The sequence below is a fragment of the Martes martes genome (assembly GCF_963455335.1).
Source record: "Martes martes genome assembly, chromosome: 3".
Classification (NCBI taxonomy): Eukaryota; Metazoa; Chordata; class Mammalia; order Carnivora; family Mustelidae; genus Martes; species Martes martes.
In genome coordinates, this window is record NC_137890.1 from 149,169,963 (window position 1) to 149,188,774 (window position 18,812).

Consider the following 18,812-nt stretch of genomic DNA (forward strand, 5'->3'; position numbering starts at 1 on the left):
GTGTTCACAGCCGCCCCCCCAGCCGAGTCCAGTGCTGTGTGCACAGGGCGAGTGTCGCCTAGGCCAGGGCAGGTGTGTCCTCCTCCCAGACCTCAAGCCCCCACCCCTGTTGGACAGCCGGCAGAAGGTTCCAGATCCCCAGCCTCCTGCTGCGGTGTCAGTCTGTCTGGGGGTGGAAAAAAGGGTAGTTACTGCAGGATCAAGGGACCCCACATGTGCGCTGAGCCCGTGCTCTCTTGCAGGGCTTCCCAGGGAACGCCAACGCGGACAGCGTGGTGCGCCACCAGCTGCGGCCGCCCGTGGAGGCCAGGCACCTGCGCTTCCTGCCCTCCGCCTGGAACCCCGACGGCCGCATCGGGATGCGCGTGGAGGTCTACGGATGCCGGTTCCGTAAGTGCGGACGCATAACTAGGCTCCCGTCTGGGGACATGGGGTCCTTGGCACAAATTCAGAGACTCTTCCAAGAGAAAAGCCTCCAGGCTTTTCTCAAATTCCTTAACAAGGACAATGGATTCTCTTTGATATTGTTATGTAACTCAGAGATGAAACTGTCAGGTGGTTTTTTGTTTTTAAAGATTTTTTTTTATTTTTTATTGCGAGAGGCAGAGAGTGTGCCCGCTCAAGTGGTGGCAGTGGGGGGCAGAGGGAGAAGCAGACTCCCCAATGAGCAGGGAGCCCCATGTGGGACTCGATCCTGGGACCCTGAGATCATGACCTGAGCCGAAGGCAGACGCTCAACCGACTGAAGCACCCAGGCACCTGTCAGGTTGTTCTTATAGGATCTTCTTATTGAGTGTCTGCCCCTCTCTCCCTTCCCTGTCTCTGCCTCTCTGTCTCTGCCCCTCATCCCTCTGTCTCTATCCTTCTGTCCCTCTGTCTTTCTGTCTCTGTCTCTCTCTCTCTGTCCCTCTGTCACAGTTTCTATCTGTCTCTCTGTCCCTCTATGTCTGTCTCTCATCTCTCTATCTCTCTGTGTCTCTCTGTCTCAGTCCCACTGTGTGTCTGTCTCTGTTTATCTGTCCCTCTGACCCTCTATCTCTGTCTCTGTTCCGCTGTCTCTGTCCCTCTGCCTCTGTCTCTCTGTCTTTGTCTGTCTGTCCCTCTGTCCCTCTGTCTGTCTCTGGACACACAGTCATGTCACCAGCCCAAGGCCCACGGGCAGGGAGTGGGCCTGGCTGTCAGTGACCCTGAAGAGGGCACACCCCCACTCACTGACCGTGTGACACTTGCCAGGACTTGTTCTGTGGGAGGGTTTGCTGTGGGAGGTGGGGTCTGCTGTCTGCGTCAGGAGGAGAGCTCAGGATGGCACAAATGGGACTGGTGGGGGGATGGGAGGGAGCCAGCTGATTGGCTCAAGGATGGGGTGGCAGCCATGCAGTGTTTGGGGAGCCCCAGGGTCACCAGAGTGAGGGTCCAGCCAATGAGCTGTGTGGACCAGCACTGCCAGCCCCGCACGGGGGACCGAGGGACCCCTGAGCCAACACTTCATCCGCAGCGTTCCTCCTGTTCTGTCCATGGCTTCATTCTGTGGATTTCCAGACCACAAGGGCTCCCTTGGGCAAGGACCCTGACACTGGCCGTCTTGGGCCTCGTGCCTCTTCCCCTTGGGGAATGCACTCTGATGAGGCTGTGCCGGGACCCTCCCTCCCAGACGCGTGCCCACGGCCCTTCCCGTGGGACCAGCAGCAGCCCTGAAGTCCATGCAGCCCGGCTGGGAGGGTCTGCGTGAATCCCAGCAGGTAACCTGTCTCTGCCCCGTGAGAAGCCACCAGTGCCCCCTGACACGCAGGACACGCCGCCTCTGTGTCAGCACCCTCGAGCGACACAGGCATGCTGCTCTGCTGTGGGAAGGTGCAGGCCTCCTCGGCAAGCTGCTTGGAGATGCCCGCGCGCCCTCGTGTTCACATGCAGTGGCTCCGCGTGCAGGTCCCAGAGGAATCTCACCCCTCCCCCCACGCATCCCTCCGCGGCCACCCCATGCCACACTCCTGGACTGTCCGTGGTCTCTCTGGCACACCTGGGCTCTCTCCATGCGCTCAGCAGACTCCTGCTGCAGCCACACCGGGCGGCCGAGGGCAGGCTGAGGACAGCCTTGCGGGCTGCGCACTGGTCAGGAGGGTCTTTCCCATGGGCTTCCAGGCCACGGCTCGGCCACTTCAGGGCCTCTTCCAAGACTCACCAACATCCACCGGCACCTTCTCGCTGCCTTCCGGGCCAGGATCCGGGACCCCTCATCTGGCTGGAACTGGAGCCATCCCTCCAACCATCTCCAGGGGCTGCACGTGAGCCTGAGTTCTCTTTCTCAGTGGAAGCCTAGGCACCCACTCTGGGTGACCCAGGGCCGCCTCCCCCCCAGTCACTGCCAGCCCCACGACCCTTCCTTCCCAGGGCACGCTGAATCCTCGTCATCCTCAGCTCTGACCCTGGTTTGGGTCCCACTTCCGCGCTCCACCAAGTTGGCCGCAGCGGTCCTGAGGGCCTCTTGATGGGCGCGATGCAGACTTGGATGCGGAGGAAGAAGCCTGCCCGTGTCAAACCCAGCAAACTCACCAACACTCTCCCACCCCCACCCCGTGCACCGGGCCCGACCAGGTAGAGTCCTAATTCTTCCCACCCTTCCTCTGACCTGCCTCTCTGCGTGAGACCCGCCCACCCCAGGCAGCTGAGAGGAGCTGGGTACTCCCTAGGCAGCCGCCATCCCTCTATTTTGGTTTTCTGAAAGCACCAGGATGTCTGCAGTCAGCACAGGACCTTTGCACAGACAGACCCTATGCCTACAACCCTCAATCTTCACCCTTTCTTTGAGAACACATACTTTTCAAGGTATAACATACACGAGGGAAAATATTAAAAACCTAAGTGCACAATTCTAAGTTTTACAAGAGCCCCTCAGGCCCCTTCCTTCCCGGCACTCACCCCTCACCCCAGTGCCACACTACTCTGTGGGCCAGCATGCCCTATTTGTAGCTTTCTGCACAGAACACTCCCAGGTATGCTCCTGGTGCCTGGCTTCCTTCACCCACCCTCCACGGCCATGCCCTGGAGTCTGGATCAGCCGCCATGTCTCCACCTCCACAACTTTCCTGCACACCCTGACCAGGCTGGGGTCATGCTGACACGCTCCCATGGCAACCCGCGCTGTCCCCATGGCAATCACACCATCCTGGAGCCTTGTGGTGACTCTTCATTAGTCTGTCGGTAGGATACACGGATGAAAAGCAAATGCACTGTCAGGCATGCAGCGGGCAGGCCACGAGGCCACCAGGAAAGGGTCTGCTCCTCACACACAGCGTCTGGACCAGCATAGAGCAAGGGCCAAGGCCTCCAGGGTTAGGGTTGTCTGGTTTAGCACATACTGCTTGAGGGGGCAGGTGGGCTAGCCCATGCCGTGCCCCCCAGTCAGTAACTAATCACAGCTGCTGCAGCCTCTGAAAATGAGGGTACTTCGTGATGAGCCACCAATAGACCTACTGGCCTACACCTGTCGGCTATGAGCCGGCTGCCCCGAGGCTACAGTAAGAGGAAACTGAACAGTGTGGGAGGGAGACAGACCCACCTTGACAAGAGCTCAGGAAAGCTGATAACGTCTTACGTCACAGGAAGGCTTCTGCGTCAGACGTGGGTGCAGACTGTCTGAGGAAGCCAGGCTGTGAGGCCACTGCATACACACTGTGCTTCCTGACAGCAGCCCGTCGTCCACCCCGGGCGTGAGTGCCACCACCAGGAACAGTGGGAGCATGCCAACTCCATGCGGCCCATCTGGAAGTGGATGTGTGGGCCCTTTCCTGCGACCACTGGCATCGTGATCATTACAGAGGACAGGATTAGTGCTCTGGCTGCCCCGAGCTGCCGGTGGGCACTCTGCCAGGAGACTTGGAGCAGTTCTCAACCATGCTACCCCACAGCACCCTGGAGAGGGCTTTCTGGCATCAGGACCCTCCACAAAAATAATTATGTCTAAGCCCTGTATCAGTTCCCTGGTGTGCTTGCCTAAGTGTGCGCACAGTCATGCATGTGCCTGTGTTTGTGTAAACGTGTGCTTACATGTTCTTTGTGTACCTGTGTTTGTGCACATCTGTGCTCACATGTCCCTCTGTTTGCATACTGTGTGCTCACGTGTCCCTGTGTGTATTACATGCTCATGTGTTCCTGTGTTTGTGTACCTGTGTGTTCACATGTTCTTGTGTGTGTATGCTCATGTGTGTGCCTCTGTTTGCGTACACATGTGTGCTCACATCTTCTTGTCTGTACCTGTGTTTGTTCACATGTGTGCTCACATGTCCCTGTGTTTGTGTACATGTGTCCTCACATGTTCCTCGTGTGTGCCTGTGTTTGTGCACGTGTGCTCACATGCCCCTATGTGTGCGTGTACATGCTCAAGTGTTTCTGTGTTTGTGTGCATACATTTTCCTTGTGTGTGCCTGTGTTTGTGCACATGTGTGCTCACATGTTCCCATGTATGTGCACTCATGTATACCTGTGTTTGTACACGTGTGTTCACATGTTCCTGTGGTTTTGCCCACATGTGCTCACATGTTTCCTCCTTTGATTTTCTGTTACACCAAGGCTTCTGTGCCAGAAAGTCCCTGGTCCACTGCAGAGTGGCCGAGAGGACCCAGAGGGTGGGCAGTGGGACTGGTCATGCCTGCTGCAAGCAGCCACCCCAGCCAGCGGCATCCAAGACAATGGAGGCAGGAAGGGGTCTGTGGGACTGGGTCACAGGTGGGGGTCCATGGGTGGGATCCATGGGCACTGGTTCATGGGTGTTGGGTCACAGGCAGGGGTCCACAGGCCCTGGGTCATGCGTGGAAGTCTGTGGGCTCCTGTACAAGGCTGGCAGCGAAGTCTGTGCCCTCACCCAAGGATGGGGAAGACACACAAAGTAGTGTTGGAATGAAGGCGTGAGCAGGCAGCCCCTGAGACAGGCAGGGCCGTGCACTGCCGGCCCAGTACCTGGCTTTTTGTCCATGCTTCTCATTCAGAAGAAGTAACTGGGGAGATAACCCACTTTTAAACAGAATGAAATATTAACTCATTGTGCACCTGGTAAATGAATTATTTCTAGGTACACTAACAAGATGTAAGAAAATAAAACATGAATTTTAAAAAGATACCCTCATAAAATGGGCAAGAGTCATTCTAATGGCTTATTTTGCATATGATGTACCCTTTGAATGACACACACATCCCCACGAAGCGACGCCAGACAACAGGCTTTGAGCTGTGGGGGTTTGCTGCACGCAGATATTTTCCAGTAAATACGGTAGCATACTGTAGGGGTAAGATCTCTTCCTTATGATTTTCTTGATGCCACCTTCTTTTCTGGAGCTCACTGCATTGTAGCAATTCAGTGAGCAACACAGATAACATTAAAAATGTGTTGCTAGTTAGATCTAGTAGACAGCTATCAGTGGTTAAGTTTGGGGGCTGGTTAAAGGTTATATCCAGACTTCCGGCTCCATGGACATCAGCGCCCCAGCCCCCAGATTCTTCAAGAGTCTGCTGTATTCTTGATTTTGCCAGAAATAAGGTCTATGAAGGGGGCACCTGGGTGGCTCACTGGGTTAAAGCCTCTGCCTTCAGCTAGGGTCATGATCCCAGGGTCCTGGGATCGAGCCCCGCATCTGGCTCTCTGCTCAGTGGGGAGCCTGCTTCCCCCTCTCTCTCTCTGCCTGCCTCTCTGCCTACTTGTGATCTCTGTCTGTCAAATTAAAAAAAAAAAAAAGGTCTATGAAGGAGTAAGTCTCTCATGTTGTCCTGGAGGAGACTGGCCTTCCATTCAATGTGCCCACCAACCGCCGATGTGCATGGAGCAGCGGGGACCCCTTGGTCTGGACATGTGAGGGCTGCGGCCTGAGGGTGGGGGCAAGGTCAAGCCATAATCCTTGGGGTCCCCCAATGGCTACCGCTGCTCCAGACAGACCCCTCTTGTCTCCTCTGTCGTCCTGTGAGCACACCCTCTGCACAGCCCCCATTCCAAGGGCTCGAGTCTTTGCTGAGAGGGTTTTTCTGGGATAACTGCTCTCCCTCTGTGAATGGGCTCCCTGAGCATGACCCAGCCCTTGGGTGACCCGGCCACTGTTCCTCTGTGTACATGGAATGTGGAACACGGACTCACTTTCTACAGGGCACACGAGCACATGTGCCATTTGGGCCCAACAGCCACCGAGAAGAGCCACAGGCATCTGGCTCAGGAAAGAAGGAGCATCTTATTCTCTATGGCCCCTTACCGTCTGCCTCACTGCCCTCAGGGACCCCGTGGTGAGATGGGGCCTCCCTGGCACAGTCACCTCTGGCGGGGACAGTTCTGCAAGAGGAGCAGGAGTCAGAGAGCAGACCCACTGCCCTGGGAAGCTCCGGTTCCCACCAGTGGATGGGACATGGAAGCCGCTGCGGCCTCCGATACTGTGTCTGTGTACTTTTGTGTGTGCTTGTGTGTGTGTACCTGTGTGTGCCTGTGTGCATGCCTGTATGTGTGCCTCTATGTGTGTGCAACTGTGTGTGTACCTGTGTGTGAATGCGCCTGTGTGTGCACCTGTGTGTGCCTCTGTGTTTGTGCACCTGTGTGTGTGCACCTGTGTGTGTGTGTGCCTGTGTGCATCTGTGTATGCCTCTCTGTGTGTGTACCTGTGTATGCTTCTGTGTGTGCACCTGTGTGTGTGTGCCTCTATGTGTGCCCCTGTGTGTGCCTCTGTGTGTGTGTGTGCAAGGCCCCACACATTTACATACTTCAATGAGGAGCAAGCTAATACTTAGAACAACTTTTATCATCTTTCCTGCAGGATCAGACGTGATGGACTTTGATGGGAAAAGTTCTCTGCTTTACAGATTTGTTCAAAGTACCAGGAATCCAGTGAAAGACATCGTTTCTTTGAAATTTAAAACAAGGCAGAGTGATGGGCTTCTGCTGCACAGACAGGGCAGAAATGGAGACTCCTTCACCCTGGAATTAGTGAAAGGGAGGCTCCTTCTGATCATCAACTCAGGTAAAGTGATGAGCCAAGGAACTCGATCATCTGAATTCTTAGACATAATTTGTACCCCAGTATTTTTATACCTAATCTTTTAACAGGTATTATAGATAAGGGCCTAGACTTACAGATTCTGACTCTCTTTTGCTTAAAAACATATTAAAATTTAGTAGCTGTGCCGGGAGGTGGTCACTGGAGCTCTTCATATGTGATAAATACATCTACGTCATGGGACCCAGGGCTTCCCAGCCTCATTTTGCACCAGTGACGTTTCGGACCAGATAAGTAGCCTCTGCGGAGGCTGCCCTGTGCAGTGGAGGGTGTTTACCAGCATCCCCGCCCTCTATCCACCAGAGGACTGTAGCACAGCTCACACCCACATCCTGGCCCATGTCCCCCTGGGGAAAGAAGCTTCCCTGGGGAGAGCCACTGCTTGGTGGCCATTGCAGAACTCCCAGCAAAGACGGTACTTCCAAGGGACACACACCTATAATGAAGGGAAGTGGCTGAGAACAGCCCTGATGGACGGGGTGTCCCAGAGTCAGACGCAGCAGCTTCACGGGGTCAAGGAAGCTTGGTCTGGCAGGACCTAACGGTGCCCATTTCCCTGGCCAGGTACTGCTTCACCCTTGCCATCTGGCCCTGGGGGCGTGGTGCTAGGCAGTCTGTTGGACGACCAGCACTGGCACTCAGTGCTCCTCGAGCATGCCCGCCAGCACGTGACCCTCTCCGTGGACCGGCACTCCAGGCAGTTCCAGGCACGGGGACAGCTGAGTCACGCAGACCTGGATCCTGAGGTGCGGAGTCTCTGTCAGTCATGGCAGGGCATGGGGTTTGAGTGCAGCAGACAGAAGGGGGAAACTTGCAGAGAAATGCCCTTTCTTAGCACATGTGGTCAGGGTTTAACCGTGTCCAAGGGAGCCGCTGTCCTGGGCACCCTCTGAGCCTGACTTGGAGCGCAGCCCACTGTGCTCAGCATGGCCCACGGCGCACGTCCAGTCCCACTGAGCTGACCTGAGCAATCCCCCTGGCATCCCACCTAGATCCCAAGCTATCAGCTGGGTCCAAAGTCCTGTCTCTCGGTCTCATCCTTCAGCTTCCAAACACACCTAATGTATTCACAGCCTTTTGCACACGTGTACCTAAATTATACGAAGGTATAACAATTTATGCCATTTTTGTAAGATGTTGTCAGGCTCACGCCCTATTAAAAGAAGCTAAACACTAAAACACTAAACGCTAAAATAAAAATGTGTTTGGCAGAAACAGACAATTGGCAGTTCCTGTCCTATTTTACATCATTCATGATTTTATTGCCTAAACTACGAATTGGCCAAAATAACATTATATTCTATACACAGATGAATGTAAATTCCATCCAAAGATGTATAAGCTGGAAAATCATTTTCATTTTCTGCACAGACTTCCTTTTGCACGGGTTTGGGTTACACGGGTCAGATGTCCCTTGCCATGGACACACAGGTGGGATGCTCCCCTCACCTGACAGCCGGTTTGATGAGCACCCCAAGGAGACAAGTTCAGCTCATACTTTACAAATGGGATGGCTGTCTTGGTCGGCTCCCCAGGACACTGGGAGGTGCCCTGGGGAAGAGTTGTAAGGGAGGGTAGCAACAGGACAGGGAGGGGCTCCTGTGGGGACCCTGGAGGGCCCACCTGCACCTGCCAGCATTAGAGAAGACCATTTGAGGGGACAAGACTTCCCCAGCACTCGAAGGTGCAGAGCTGGTGGTGAGCAGAGGGCCTGGGGCTCTGCTCCAGGGCCCGCGTCCAGGCCACCCTATACCTGCTGTCCCATCATAAATATCGGTAAGCCCTTTCCTCCCGAGGGTTCCAGTGAGATGCTGAACCACACTTACCCCTGATCACAGATGAGGGAGCTCCAGCCTGCCAGACACTAACAGCAAGTAAACCATTTCAGAGTTTCTGCTTAGAAATTCCTTTAAGATAGTGAACACAACACCCGATCATGCAGAATTGCGTACCTGGGCCTCTTCCTGCTATGCCTCTGAGTGATGAATGTCTTAAGCAAGTTAATGGGAAATGACTAGAGAATATTATTGATGTCATTTTTCTTTCTAAGATCAGCTTCGGAGGGATTTTAGCACCTGGAAAATCTGTAACATTTCAAAGAAAACACTTCGACGGATGTTTAGAAAATATTAATTTTAATGGAGAGGATATCATTGATTTGGCCAAGAAGCACAGACCCCAGATTCTCATCAGGGTAAGAGTCTGCCTGGGAACAGAGGGTGGGGGCCTTGGGGGAATGAGGGCCCTTGTGCACCCCTGAGTGACGTCAGGTTAGGGGGATGTGACTCATGTCACAGCCTCATCACCTGAGCAAGAAACACAGACCAAAGCTCACAGAACTTAGAGTTATTGTTTAAATCTGAGACGAAGACCCACGTCTCCCATTAAAATGTCAGCTGGAGATCCCATCTCAGTTTTCCAGAGAGCAAAGGTAGCTGCCTGCAGGGACCAGTTCCCTTGGCAACAGGGTTTCCTCTGTGAGTGATGGGAGCGCCAGCCACCCCACAGGGAACCCGTCCCGCCTGCACCTCAAGTGTGAACACAGCATTGGCCACGGGAGCTTGGATACACACATGGATCGATAAGCTGGCATGTTTTCTGTGGCCCTTGGGACATGACAAGGAGGATCCGTGTGGGGTCTTGGCATCCGAGGCTGAGCCCCGACCGGCCTACCGGTAGCTGGGTCACGGGAACAAGGGTTTAGGCTCTGGCTTCTCGCCTCCTGCCTTCGGTCAAAACACCCGTCTGTGGGCTCTGTCAGCTGCATGCACTCTCGAGAGGTGAATCTTGTTGCAACGGGCTTCACGGGCTCTGGGCTTTGTCCTGGCTTCGCCCAGAGGTGCACAACATGTGGCCAAGGCCGCCTGCACTGGGCTGAGCAGTTGGTCTGTGTCTTTTGGGCCTGGGGCATTAGGCGGGCAGCATCACGCCCTGCGATTTCAGCTGGGGGGCCACGGGTCTGGGGGCCACGGTGGGGGACTGGAGTGAGGAGCAGCCCCTCTCCTCCAGGGCCTCCTCAGATCTGCTTCCTGTCCTCAGGGCAACGCCTCCTTCTCCTGCTCTCAGCCGCAGTCCGTGCTGGTCACGTTTCCGAGCGCTGGGAGCCGCTTGGTGCTGCCGGGCACCCCGGCACAGGACGGGGTCTCCATCAGCTTCCAGTTCCGGACGTGGAACCAGGCGGGGCTCCTGCTGTCCCGCTGGCCCCCTCGCGGCTCCACGGGCTTTGTCCTCACGCTCAGGGACGGAGCTCTCAGACTGGGCCTGTCCCCGTCTCCAGGACACGTGAGGAGTGACGTCATGGCAGGTAATCTGTGTCCCCAGGCTGTAGCTCGAATGGCTATGTCACCCCAGGGCCCACGGGCATTTCACACTCTGATTCAAAAGTGACTCCTGCAGTCTGTAACACACTCAGGGTCCCCACACCCAGGTCCCTGTGCCGCATTGTCTTTGGACACAGGCTCCCTGCCATTCACACCACATGGCACCATAGGCAGACCCCAAAGTGGCCGTCACAGCCCAACCTAGCCACCTGGGGAAGAGGGAGTGCCTGAGATCCCCCCCACTCCATTCCCGGGAACTCTACCCTGTGTTCTACCCATCAAGCTGACCAGACCCCAGGCTTACGCCCAGATGCCTCTCCCTGTGCTTCTGCTCTCTGAGGAAATATGGCCACAGGGAGCCCGTTCTTGACTTTCGGTGTCGGTGGGGAGGCAGCTGCCTGCCTATCAAACCTGACAGTGCCTGCCGACCTTGCCACCCCCAGTTGTGCATCCGGAAATGTGGTGGGCCCCCAGAGGATAGCGCGGTCAGAGGAAATACTACGTCCTGGGGACACACCTGCCCTCTCTGCTGACCTGCTTCTGCCCCCAGGCAAGGAGCCATTCTGGTTGGACACATACTTTGAGGAGGCTTTCAAGATAAATGCTAGTGTCCTAAAACAATATTCTTCATGATGCGTGACGGCAGATCGCTCCTGGACCGAGGACAGGAGAGAGGTGGGGCCTGTCTGCTCGATGCTGCCCACCAGGAAGTCAGCTACTTCTGGGTCTGTGGGTTGGCATCGGATCTGAAGGCTTCAGGCAGAGGCGGGGACGGGATGAGGACAGACCCCCAGCCTGGGCTGGGACCAATGGGGGGTCTGCACACCTTCTCAGGAAGATCCTGCTGGATCTGTGATGTGATGAACCACATTTCCTCAGGACTTAGGGCACTGGCCACCGGGCACTGAGCGTGGACCTGGAGGGCCACTGGACCATCGGCATGGTCAGAAGTGAGGCCACAATGGGCTGGCACAGAAGGTCCCATGGGCGCCGCCCTGGAGGGCCACATCCGTGTCCACAAGCACACTCCTGGGAGGACCAGGACCCGTCGGCCTTCTCCTAACCACCGACCCTCTGCTGACGGATGGAAAGCAGATTGAGCCCACTCCGTCCATCCTAGAACCTTCCTCAAGAGCCATGCAACATGAAAACCAGCAGAGAGACCCTGGGAAGGTAAAGAAGGTAAATATGAAGCCAGGGCACACACTTCAACACACAGCCTTAGGCCCGCATCCCTGAGAAGGTCGGGGCTCCACAACGGGCATTCCCCCAATCATCTGGAGACAGATGGCACCTACAGCTTACTGAATGCTAATAGTGGGACAAGCTTGCAAAAGTGAGCTCACGAGAAAGAAATCATTCATGTTCAGTATCTCAGCCGTGAGCTGCCTCAGAGACTCGCTGGCATAGAAAAAAGGTTAATTTTTGTAAGCCACCAGGACTCCATAGTCCATTGTGATGGATCCCATGTTCCCTGAGGAAACTTCTGTCCTGGCCCAGTTTCAGGCTTTCAAAGAAATTGCTTCAGGTCAAGTCCCACGAAGAGCCGGGTCATGTTTAACCAGTCAGTTGGTGGATTTGACAAATTGCTGGAAGATTGCCTGTGATAATTGGCATTCAGCTCTTACAATATTGTTTCCATCCAACCCCTGAGGGTGACCCGAAGCTGGCCCCTGCCTCCTGGGGCTCTGTGTCCCTGTAGGTGCAGCCCCCTGGCCGTTGTGGGCTTGGCTCCCAGGGATCAGAATGTGGGACAGCCAGGAGCTTTGCTTAAGTGACCAGGACACAACTTCGGCCCCTGAAGGTCCCCTGATGCCCGCAGAGGGCAGGCCCACAGTGCCAGCAACAGCATGGGGCAGGCATCCCACATCCCCCAAGGGGCAGAGGCCCTCAGCCAATAGCCCATGGGGACGACCCTGAGACAACCCCAGAGAGTGGGGCTCTGGTCCCACCCCGTTGAACCCTCGGAGCATACCCCAGCCTGAGCCAGCACTTGCCAGACCACGGGGAAACCAAACCACAGCCAGAGGCACCAGCCACGTCCAGACCCCTGCAAGGAAACTGCCAAACGGGGGGCCACGTGTTATCTCCTGATGAATAACCAGCGCACACCAAAGCACTGGATATGGTTACATTCATGACTATGGGAGACAGACTGTGAATGTGAGCCCAGAGCAGACAGCCAGGGTGGGATGAAGTCCCCCCACCCCCTTCATGCCATAGCCATCCCCGGCCCATTCTCGCACTAACCCCAGGCCTGTGTGTGGCCCCCACAAGCAGCAACTGACGATCAGGCACTGTTCTGATCCCTGCTGGGAGGGTCCGGGACAGTAGTCTTTAATGAGAAGGACGTAATTATTTAGGAGTTGTAGTAAGTCACACTTTTCTGTTAAGGAAGGGTGGCTTTTCCCCTTGGTTACCAGACTTTTGGGTTGTTCAATGTGCGTTAAGGTCTCACCTGGAGTCATGGTGAACTTGTGCTGGACGTGAAGCTGAATTAGGTCACAATTTGAAAATGTGTTTGAATATAACACAATTGGGTCACATTTTCAACATGTTTTCCAACTGTGTAAATTTTCATCTTGAGTTGTTTACAAATACTAGTTCCAACAGCTAGAGGTCAGAAAGACTTCTGTAGGCCACAAAACGTTCTCTCACTCTGTCCCCTTTGAATGTCAAACGTGTGGGACCACACGACAGCCCCTGGGAAATCTCAGCTTCACTGGCTGCTGAAATGTTTAGCTAGGTGCCTTTTCTGGCTCGTGCTGTGTTTACTCTCTGGGCTGAACCCTGGACAACCCAAATGGACTTTCCTTTTCCATTTAAAAAAATCAGTGGAAAAAGAAAACACACACACGGATTTAAAAGCAAAATCCAGAAGCCTGACTTCCAATAAGAAACTGGAAATCTGGTAACCCCAAGAGACCAATGCCCCTGAATGGGGCCCAGCTGCCAACTCAGCCAGGCCTAGGGACGAGGGGCTCCTGGCTGATGGGGAGAATCAGGGTCACGACCCAAACCATCCTACCCAGAGCCTCAGCAGAGGCAGGCCCATGATGTTGGAAACACCCCATGTGACCCTGGGACCAGACCCGCCACCACCTAGGACAAGCCCCTCAGCCCCTCCTCCACCCAGCATCCCTTCCACAGAAGCCCCCTGATCTTGCCGGGTGGGGTGGTCGGGGTCACAGCCGCCCATGCGTCACTCCATTTAACATGAGCAGCCTGGAGACAGACAGGTCTGTAACCCAGGGAGCTTCTGGCCCCGTATCAGAGGTATTTGCAGACGGACCTCATAGTGAGCAGGCAGGAACTAGAGACATCCCCTCCCACGGCTTGGCCATGGTGGGGGTGGGGGTTGGCCATTATGATGTGTCCCTGCAGAGACTTTGACCCTTACGTAAAGGGTATGAGTAGCAGGAAAACAACATCAGACTTCCTTGCATCTGTTCCAGAATTTGGAGAACAGCTACTCTTCCATTTTTTCCCCCAGAAGGTAAATCACATGGAGGGGGCAGGAAGGTGTCCACTCCAGGGGTTGCAGGGGCCCTGGAGGGACTGGGCTCCTCCACCCCCACCCCGGGTCCCTGTTCGTGTGGGACTCAGAGGTTTATGTCACTCTCTGAAGCACCATGAGATCTGTGGTTCACAGGGGTCTCTAGCTGACCTCCATTCCCCAGGTGTGGAACTGAATGATGGGCAGTGGCTCACAGGAGTCTCTAGCTGATCTCTATTCCCAGGTGCTGTACTAAATGACAGACAGTGGTTCAGGGGGATCTCTCGCTGATCTCCGTTCCCATGTGCTAGACTGAATGATGGGCAGTGGTTCATGGGGTTCTCTAGTTGATCTCTATTCCCATGTGCTGGGCTGAATGATAGGCAGTGGTTCATGGGGGTCTCTAGCTGATCTCCGTTCCCCAGGTGCTGGACTGAATGATGGACAGTGGTTCACGGGAGTTTCTAGCTGATCTCCGTTCCCCAGGTGCTGGACTGAATGATGGGCAGTGGCTCACAGGGGTTTCTAGCTGATCTCAGTTCCCCAGGTGCTGGACTGAATGATGGGCAGTGGTTCACGGGGATCCCTAGCTGAACTCTATTCCCAGGTGCTGGACTAAATGACGAGCAGTGGTTCATGGGGGTCTCTCACTGATCTCCGTTCCCTAGGTGTTCGACTGAATGATGGACAGTGGTTCACGGGGGTCTTTAGCTGATCTCCATTCCCCAAGTGGTGGACTGAATGATAGGCAGTGATTCACAGGGCTCTCTAGCTGATCTCCATTCCTTAGGTGTTTATTAAATGATGGGCAGTGGTCCACGGAGGTCTCTAGCTGATCTCCGTTCCCCAGGTGCGGGACTGAATGACGGGCAGTGGCATTCGGTCTCCCTCACAGCCCGGAGGAACCAGCTGAGTGTGGCGGTGGACCAGGTTGGGGTTTCAGCAGTTCACACAGTGTTGCCTCTAGAGACGCACACAGATGGTCCCTATCACTTTGGAGGTGAGTGACAGGGCTGCGACCCCACTGGCTGGCACCCACCCGATTTCCACCTCCCTTGCCCCTGTCCTGTATCTGATGTGACTTTTTTCTACTATGTCACATGTGGCAGATTCCCCGAGAGCTTGGCAGGTGTGATGGACTGTACTGTTTCCTCAGCAGCTGTGCTGAGGCATAATTTATGTTAATATGTGAGAGTTATTAGGACCCTCGTCATTAGGATGTCCTTTTCCAGCTGTATGTGTGAGAGTCTTAGTCTCAATCACCCCCTTCCAGAGAAACTCCCCAGTTCCCTTTCCCTGCTGTCCCTCTGGTCCCAGGTGCTCTTGGGTCACAAGAATCCCTGGCGAGGTTTCTCTGAAAGGCCCAGTGGCTTAGGGTGGCCCCCAAGGGTGAGCATCAGCGAGGCTGGTCCTTCTGGCCCTAGGCGGGCAGCTCCCAGCCAGCCACTGTGGGGACAGGGCACCATTTGCCACATTAGAATTCTACGGTGGGTTTGCCATCCACTCCTCCCTCAGACCAAACCTTCCTTGTGGGGTGGCCACTGGCATAGAACTCCACATTGTCCCATTATGCCCGCTAGACGATTCTGGATGCCCAGTCCCCTCTGCCTACTGGAGTCCTGTGTGGTTCCATTCAGCTGATGGCACACAGCACTGGGGGACCGGGTGGGAGCCCATGCCCACGCTCTCCTCTGGGGGGGCTCACTGGCTCAGGGCACCCGTCGCTGGGGAACAGCGCCCACGGCGGGACTCGGGCAGGGGACACAGATGGCTCTCCTGGGCACTCTGAGGGCAGAGTCCCCAGGCGTGCCCCCAGCAGGTGCACGGTTGGGGTTGGCCCACCCGTGGAAAGAACCAGAGGCCTATTTCCTCCCACCTGGCATAGACTTCAAGGCCGTTGTTTGGATGATGTGTTTGCTGTCACACAGACTCGGACGTTCATGATACTAAGATGTTCTTATAGAAGATTAATCTTTGATTATATGTTTGACCAAATTGCCCTGTACAAATCCGATTGCCATAGAAAACCAATCCATGTCCCTTACTCTGCGGAGGCTGGCGTTCAGGACAAGCCAGCTGGAACAGGCCCGTGGGCCGCCCTCCCCACACCTGGGGCCACACACTGCTTCCAGACGACTGGCAGGTGCCCCGTCACCTTCAGGCCAAATACCGTCTTTCCAACACTGCGATTTCAATAATTTGTCCTTATAATAATACAATCTGTTCCTTCATTTCTAATTTTAAACCCACGTACATTTAAATTGTTTTGTTTACGATGTGTAACATTAGGAGGAGCTAATGCTGTCTAGCGTGCTGTGAGAAAGACCCAGCTGCAAGTTCAGCCTGAATTGTAGACGATAACTGTTTTTCACCCAAATCCCACTTCAGTGTCACCCACCCTTCCCAAGCTAGAGGTCTCTGCTCCTGAGTGAGTACAAATACAAGGGGGTCCACATGCTGGAAGTCCAAGACAGGGACGAGCCGCCCTCCCCCCGGACGCCGCAGCCCGGTGCTGACCCCGTCCCTCTCTGGATTCCCACCTCTGAGCCATCAGGGTGCCTTCCTTCTGACTCCGGGTCCGAGTGTGAGGCCTCGCTGGCTGGATTCCAGGGCTGTCTGAGGCTCATTTCCATCAACGCCCAGGAGGTGGACCTGATCTCCGTGCAGCAGGGAGTCCTGGGGAACTTCAGCAGCCTGGACATAGACTCCTGCGGCATCCGCGACAGGTGAGCTGCTTGCACGCCCTGTGCTTGGGCCTGTGATGGCCGATCACAGGCGCCCACAGCTGGGTGCGCGTCCTCTCCCTCTGGGTCCTGGTATCCCCCTCGTGCCCCCTTCCCCCGCTATTCACGGGGAGTCCGGCTAAGTGAGAAGACTGTGTCTGTAACTATGTACAACCCCTTCCTCGGCACGACGGGATTTGGGTGGAAGGAGCTTTCTCTTGGCTGCTATTCTCCGGTGTTCACAAGCTCCTTCATCCAGAACACGCCGTGCGGACATTGCGGTGATGTCCACGGAGAGAGAGGGTCCATAGCATGTTCCTGGACAGCATGGATCGCGATCATCAGGTGCAGGAGACCAGAAGCCTGTGTGGTCAGGGTGGGGTGTCCGGGGGGAAACACCAAACTGCCCCAGGTCTGCAGGGGCTGTGAGGACGGGCCTGCCCCAGGGCCAGGTTGTTAGAACCCAGGAAGGGATGAGCAGCTCCCTGAGGACCAGGGGTGACCTCAGAGGTGTCCCTGGGGAGGAGAAATAAGGAAATGCGAGAAGTGGGCAAGGGAGGAAGAGGGTCAATGTCACTGAGGTGGGAAAGCCAGGCTCTAACACAGGGGTGATTTGGGGAGACAGGCTGGCCGGCGCTTTCCTCCTGAAGATGCTAATATATTTTTGGATAAACGCTACAGTCTGAGAAACCTCTTCTTCCTTCGCATGAGCAACTCAGTCCCAAATCACATGCACCTGTTCTGTCTCTTCTCAGCTTAGTCCCGTTCCAGTTCAGTGTGACCTTCACAAAATTCATTGTCACCTGCAGGACACATGGGTGCCTGGACAGCTCAGTCAGCTGAGCGTCCAACTCTTGGTTTCAGCTCAGGTCATGACCTCAGGATCGACGGATCGAGCCCCACGTCAGGCTCCTCAGTCAGCGGGGAGCCTGCTGGAGATTTCTCTCTCCCTCTGTCCCCAACCCCTCTTTCTCAAATAAATAGATAAATCTTAAAATAATAACAGCAACACACGTCCCCACCAGTGAGTGACTCACTCTCTCAGACGTGCTTTTCCCCACGTGCCCATTCCACTCATGGTGGGAGGAGCGACCCTTCTCTGGCAAAGGGGGACTGTGGCCAGTATACCTGCAGCCCCATTGCTGGGTTACCAGGCCTTCAGGGAAATGCCACATCCCATGTAGGCACAGGAGGCCAGGACACCTGGCCTGTGGGGCTCACACACCCCCAAACCCACACTTGGCAGAGGGGTCCCTAGGGGAGACGGCTGCCAGCAGGAAGGATGCCTGGGACAGCTGAGCATGGTTCTGGCGTCCCCGTCCACTGCTACCTCGGCTCTTGGGAAATTTTTCTAACATGCAGCTTTTAACGAGCAATCAATGGGGACCAGTTTGTGCATAAAACGCTTACAGTAAAAGCAGGTTTTTAACACAAACATAGAAACATGTCATCTGACATGTAAAGATCCTTTGTCACATTTGCCAGTTTACACAAACTGGTCCCCATTGATTGCTTGTTAAAAACCTGCTTCCCCCTCTCTCTCTGCCTGCCTCTCTGCCTACTTGTGATCTCTGTCCATCAAATAAATACAATCTTTAAAAAAAAAAAAATCCTGCTAGGAATTTGATTAGAACTTTCTTGAATCTATACATCAGCTTTCCTGATTTTGCTGCCAAACATTTTATCGACTCTCACTATAAACCCTTCCCTGGGCCTTGTTTTATTTCTGCTTAAACAGTCGGTTTCCTTTTAAAAGAATTTAAATAACAGTTGTAATCTTGGGCCATTTTCATCAGTCTGAGGTTGCCATTGGCATTTGCCTCTCAGGATCTTAGTGAATTCTTGCAACATCGGGATTGTCCTGATGGAATGAACAAGCTGAGCCTCTCCCTTTCTTTCATAAGAGTAAAAATCCCAAAATTTTCTCCAAATCTCCCAATCTGAAAATAGGAAAAATGGATTCAGCCAAGAGGTTGTGAAATGCAGGTCAATTAGAAAATGGTGTATTTACCGTGGATGGGAAATTTAGTCTCGGGTTTGCAGAAACTGGAAGCATTTCCTTTAGGGTGGAAACAGCAAGGGCCGTCCTACCTGTCATCCGTCTGGTTCGCTGCTGGTTTTGCTGCTGGTGCTGCTGACTTCAGCTGTTGGTGAATCCCCTTCGTCCTACAAGCATTGACCAAAGAAAGACACACATACAACATTCTGAATGAAGTACAGTCACGGTGTTCCTGGGTTTCCCTGAGCGATC

General features: G+C 54.6%; 1 protein-coding gene across 1 annotated transcript in view; it reads left to right on the plus strand.

The window, feature by feature from the left end:
- The window catches only part of LOC308340279 (contactin-associated protein-like 4), a gene marked incomplete at both ends in the record, with an annotated part of 134,764 nt that overhangs the window by 71,440 nt on the left and 44,512 nt on the right, over positions 1-18,812 (plus strand). The window contains 7 exons of the mRNA XM_080799412.1: positions 243-390; positions 6,783-6,986; positions 7,587-7,768; positions 9,073-9,216; positions 10,062-10,326; positions 14,689-14,838; positions 16,393-16,564. Coding sequence (XP_080655538.1) covers positions 243-390; positions 6,783-6,986; positions 7,587-7,768; positions 9,073-9,216; positions 10,062-10,326; positions 14,689-14,838; positions 16,393-16,564 — 1,265 coding nt within the window. The remainder of the gene's footprint in view (positions 1-242; positions 391-6,782; positions 6,987-7,586; positions 7,769-9,072; positions 9,217-10,061; positions 10,327-14,688; positions 14,839-16,392; positions 16,565-18,812) is intronic.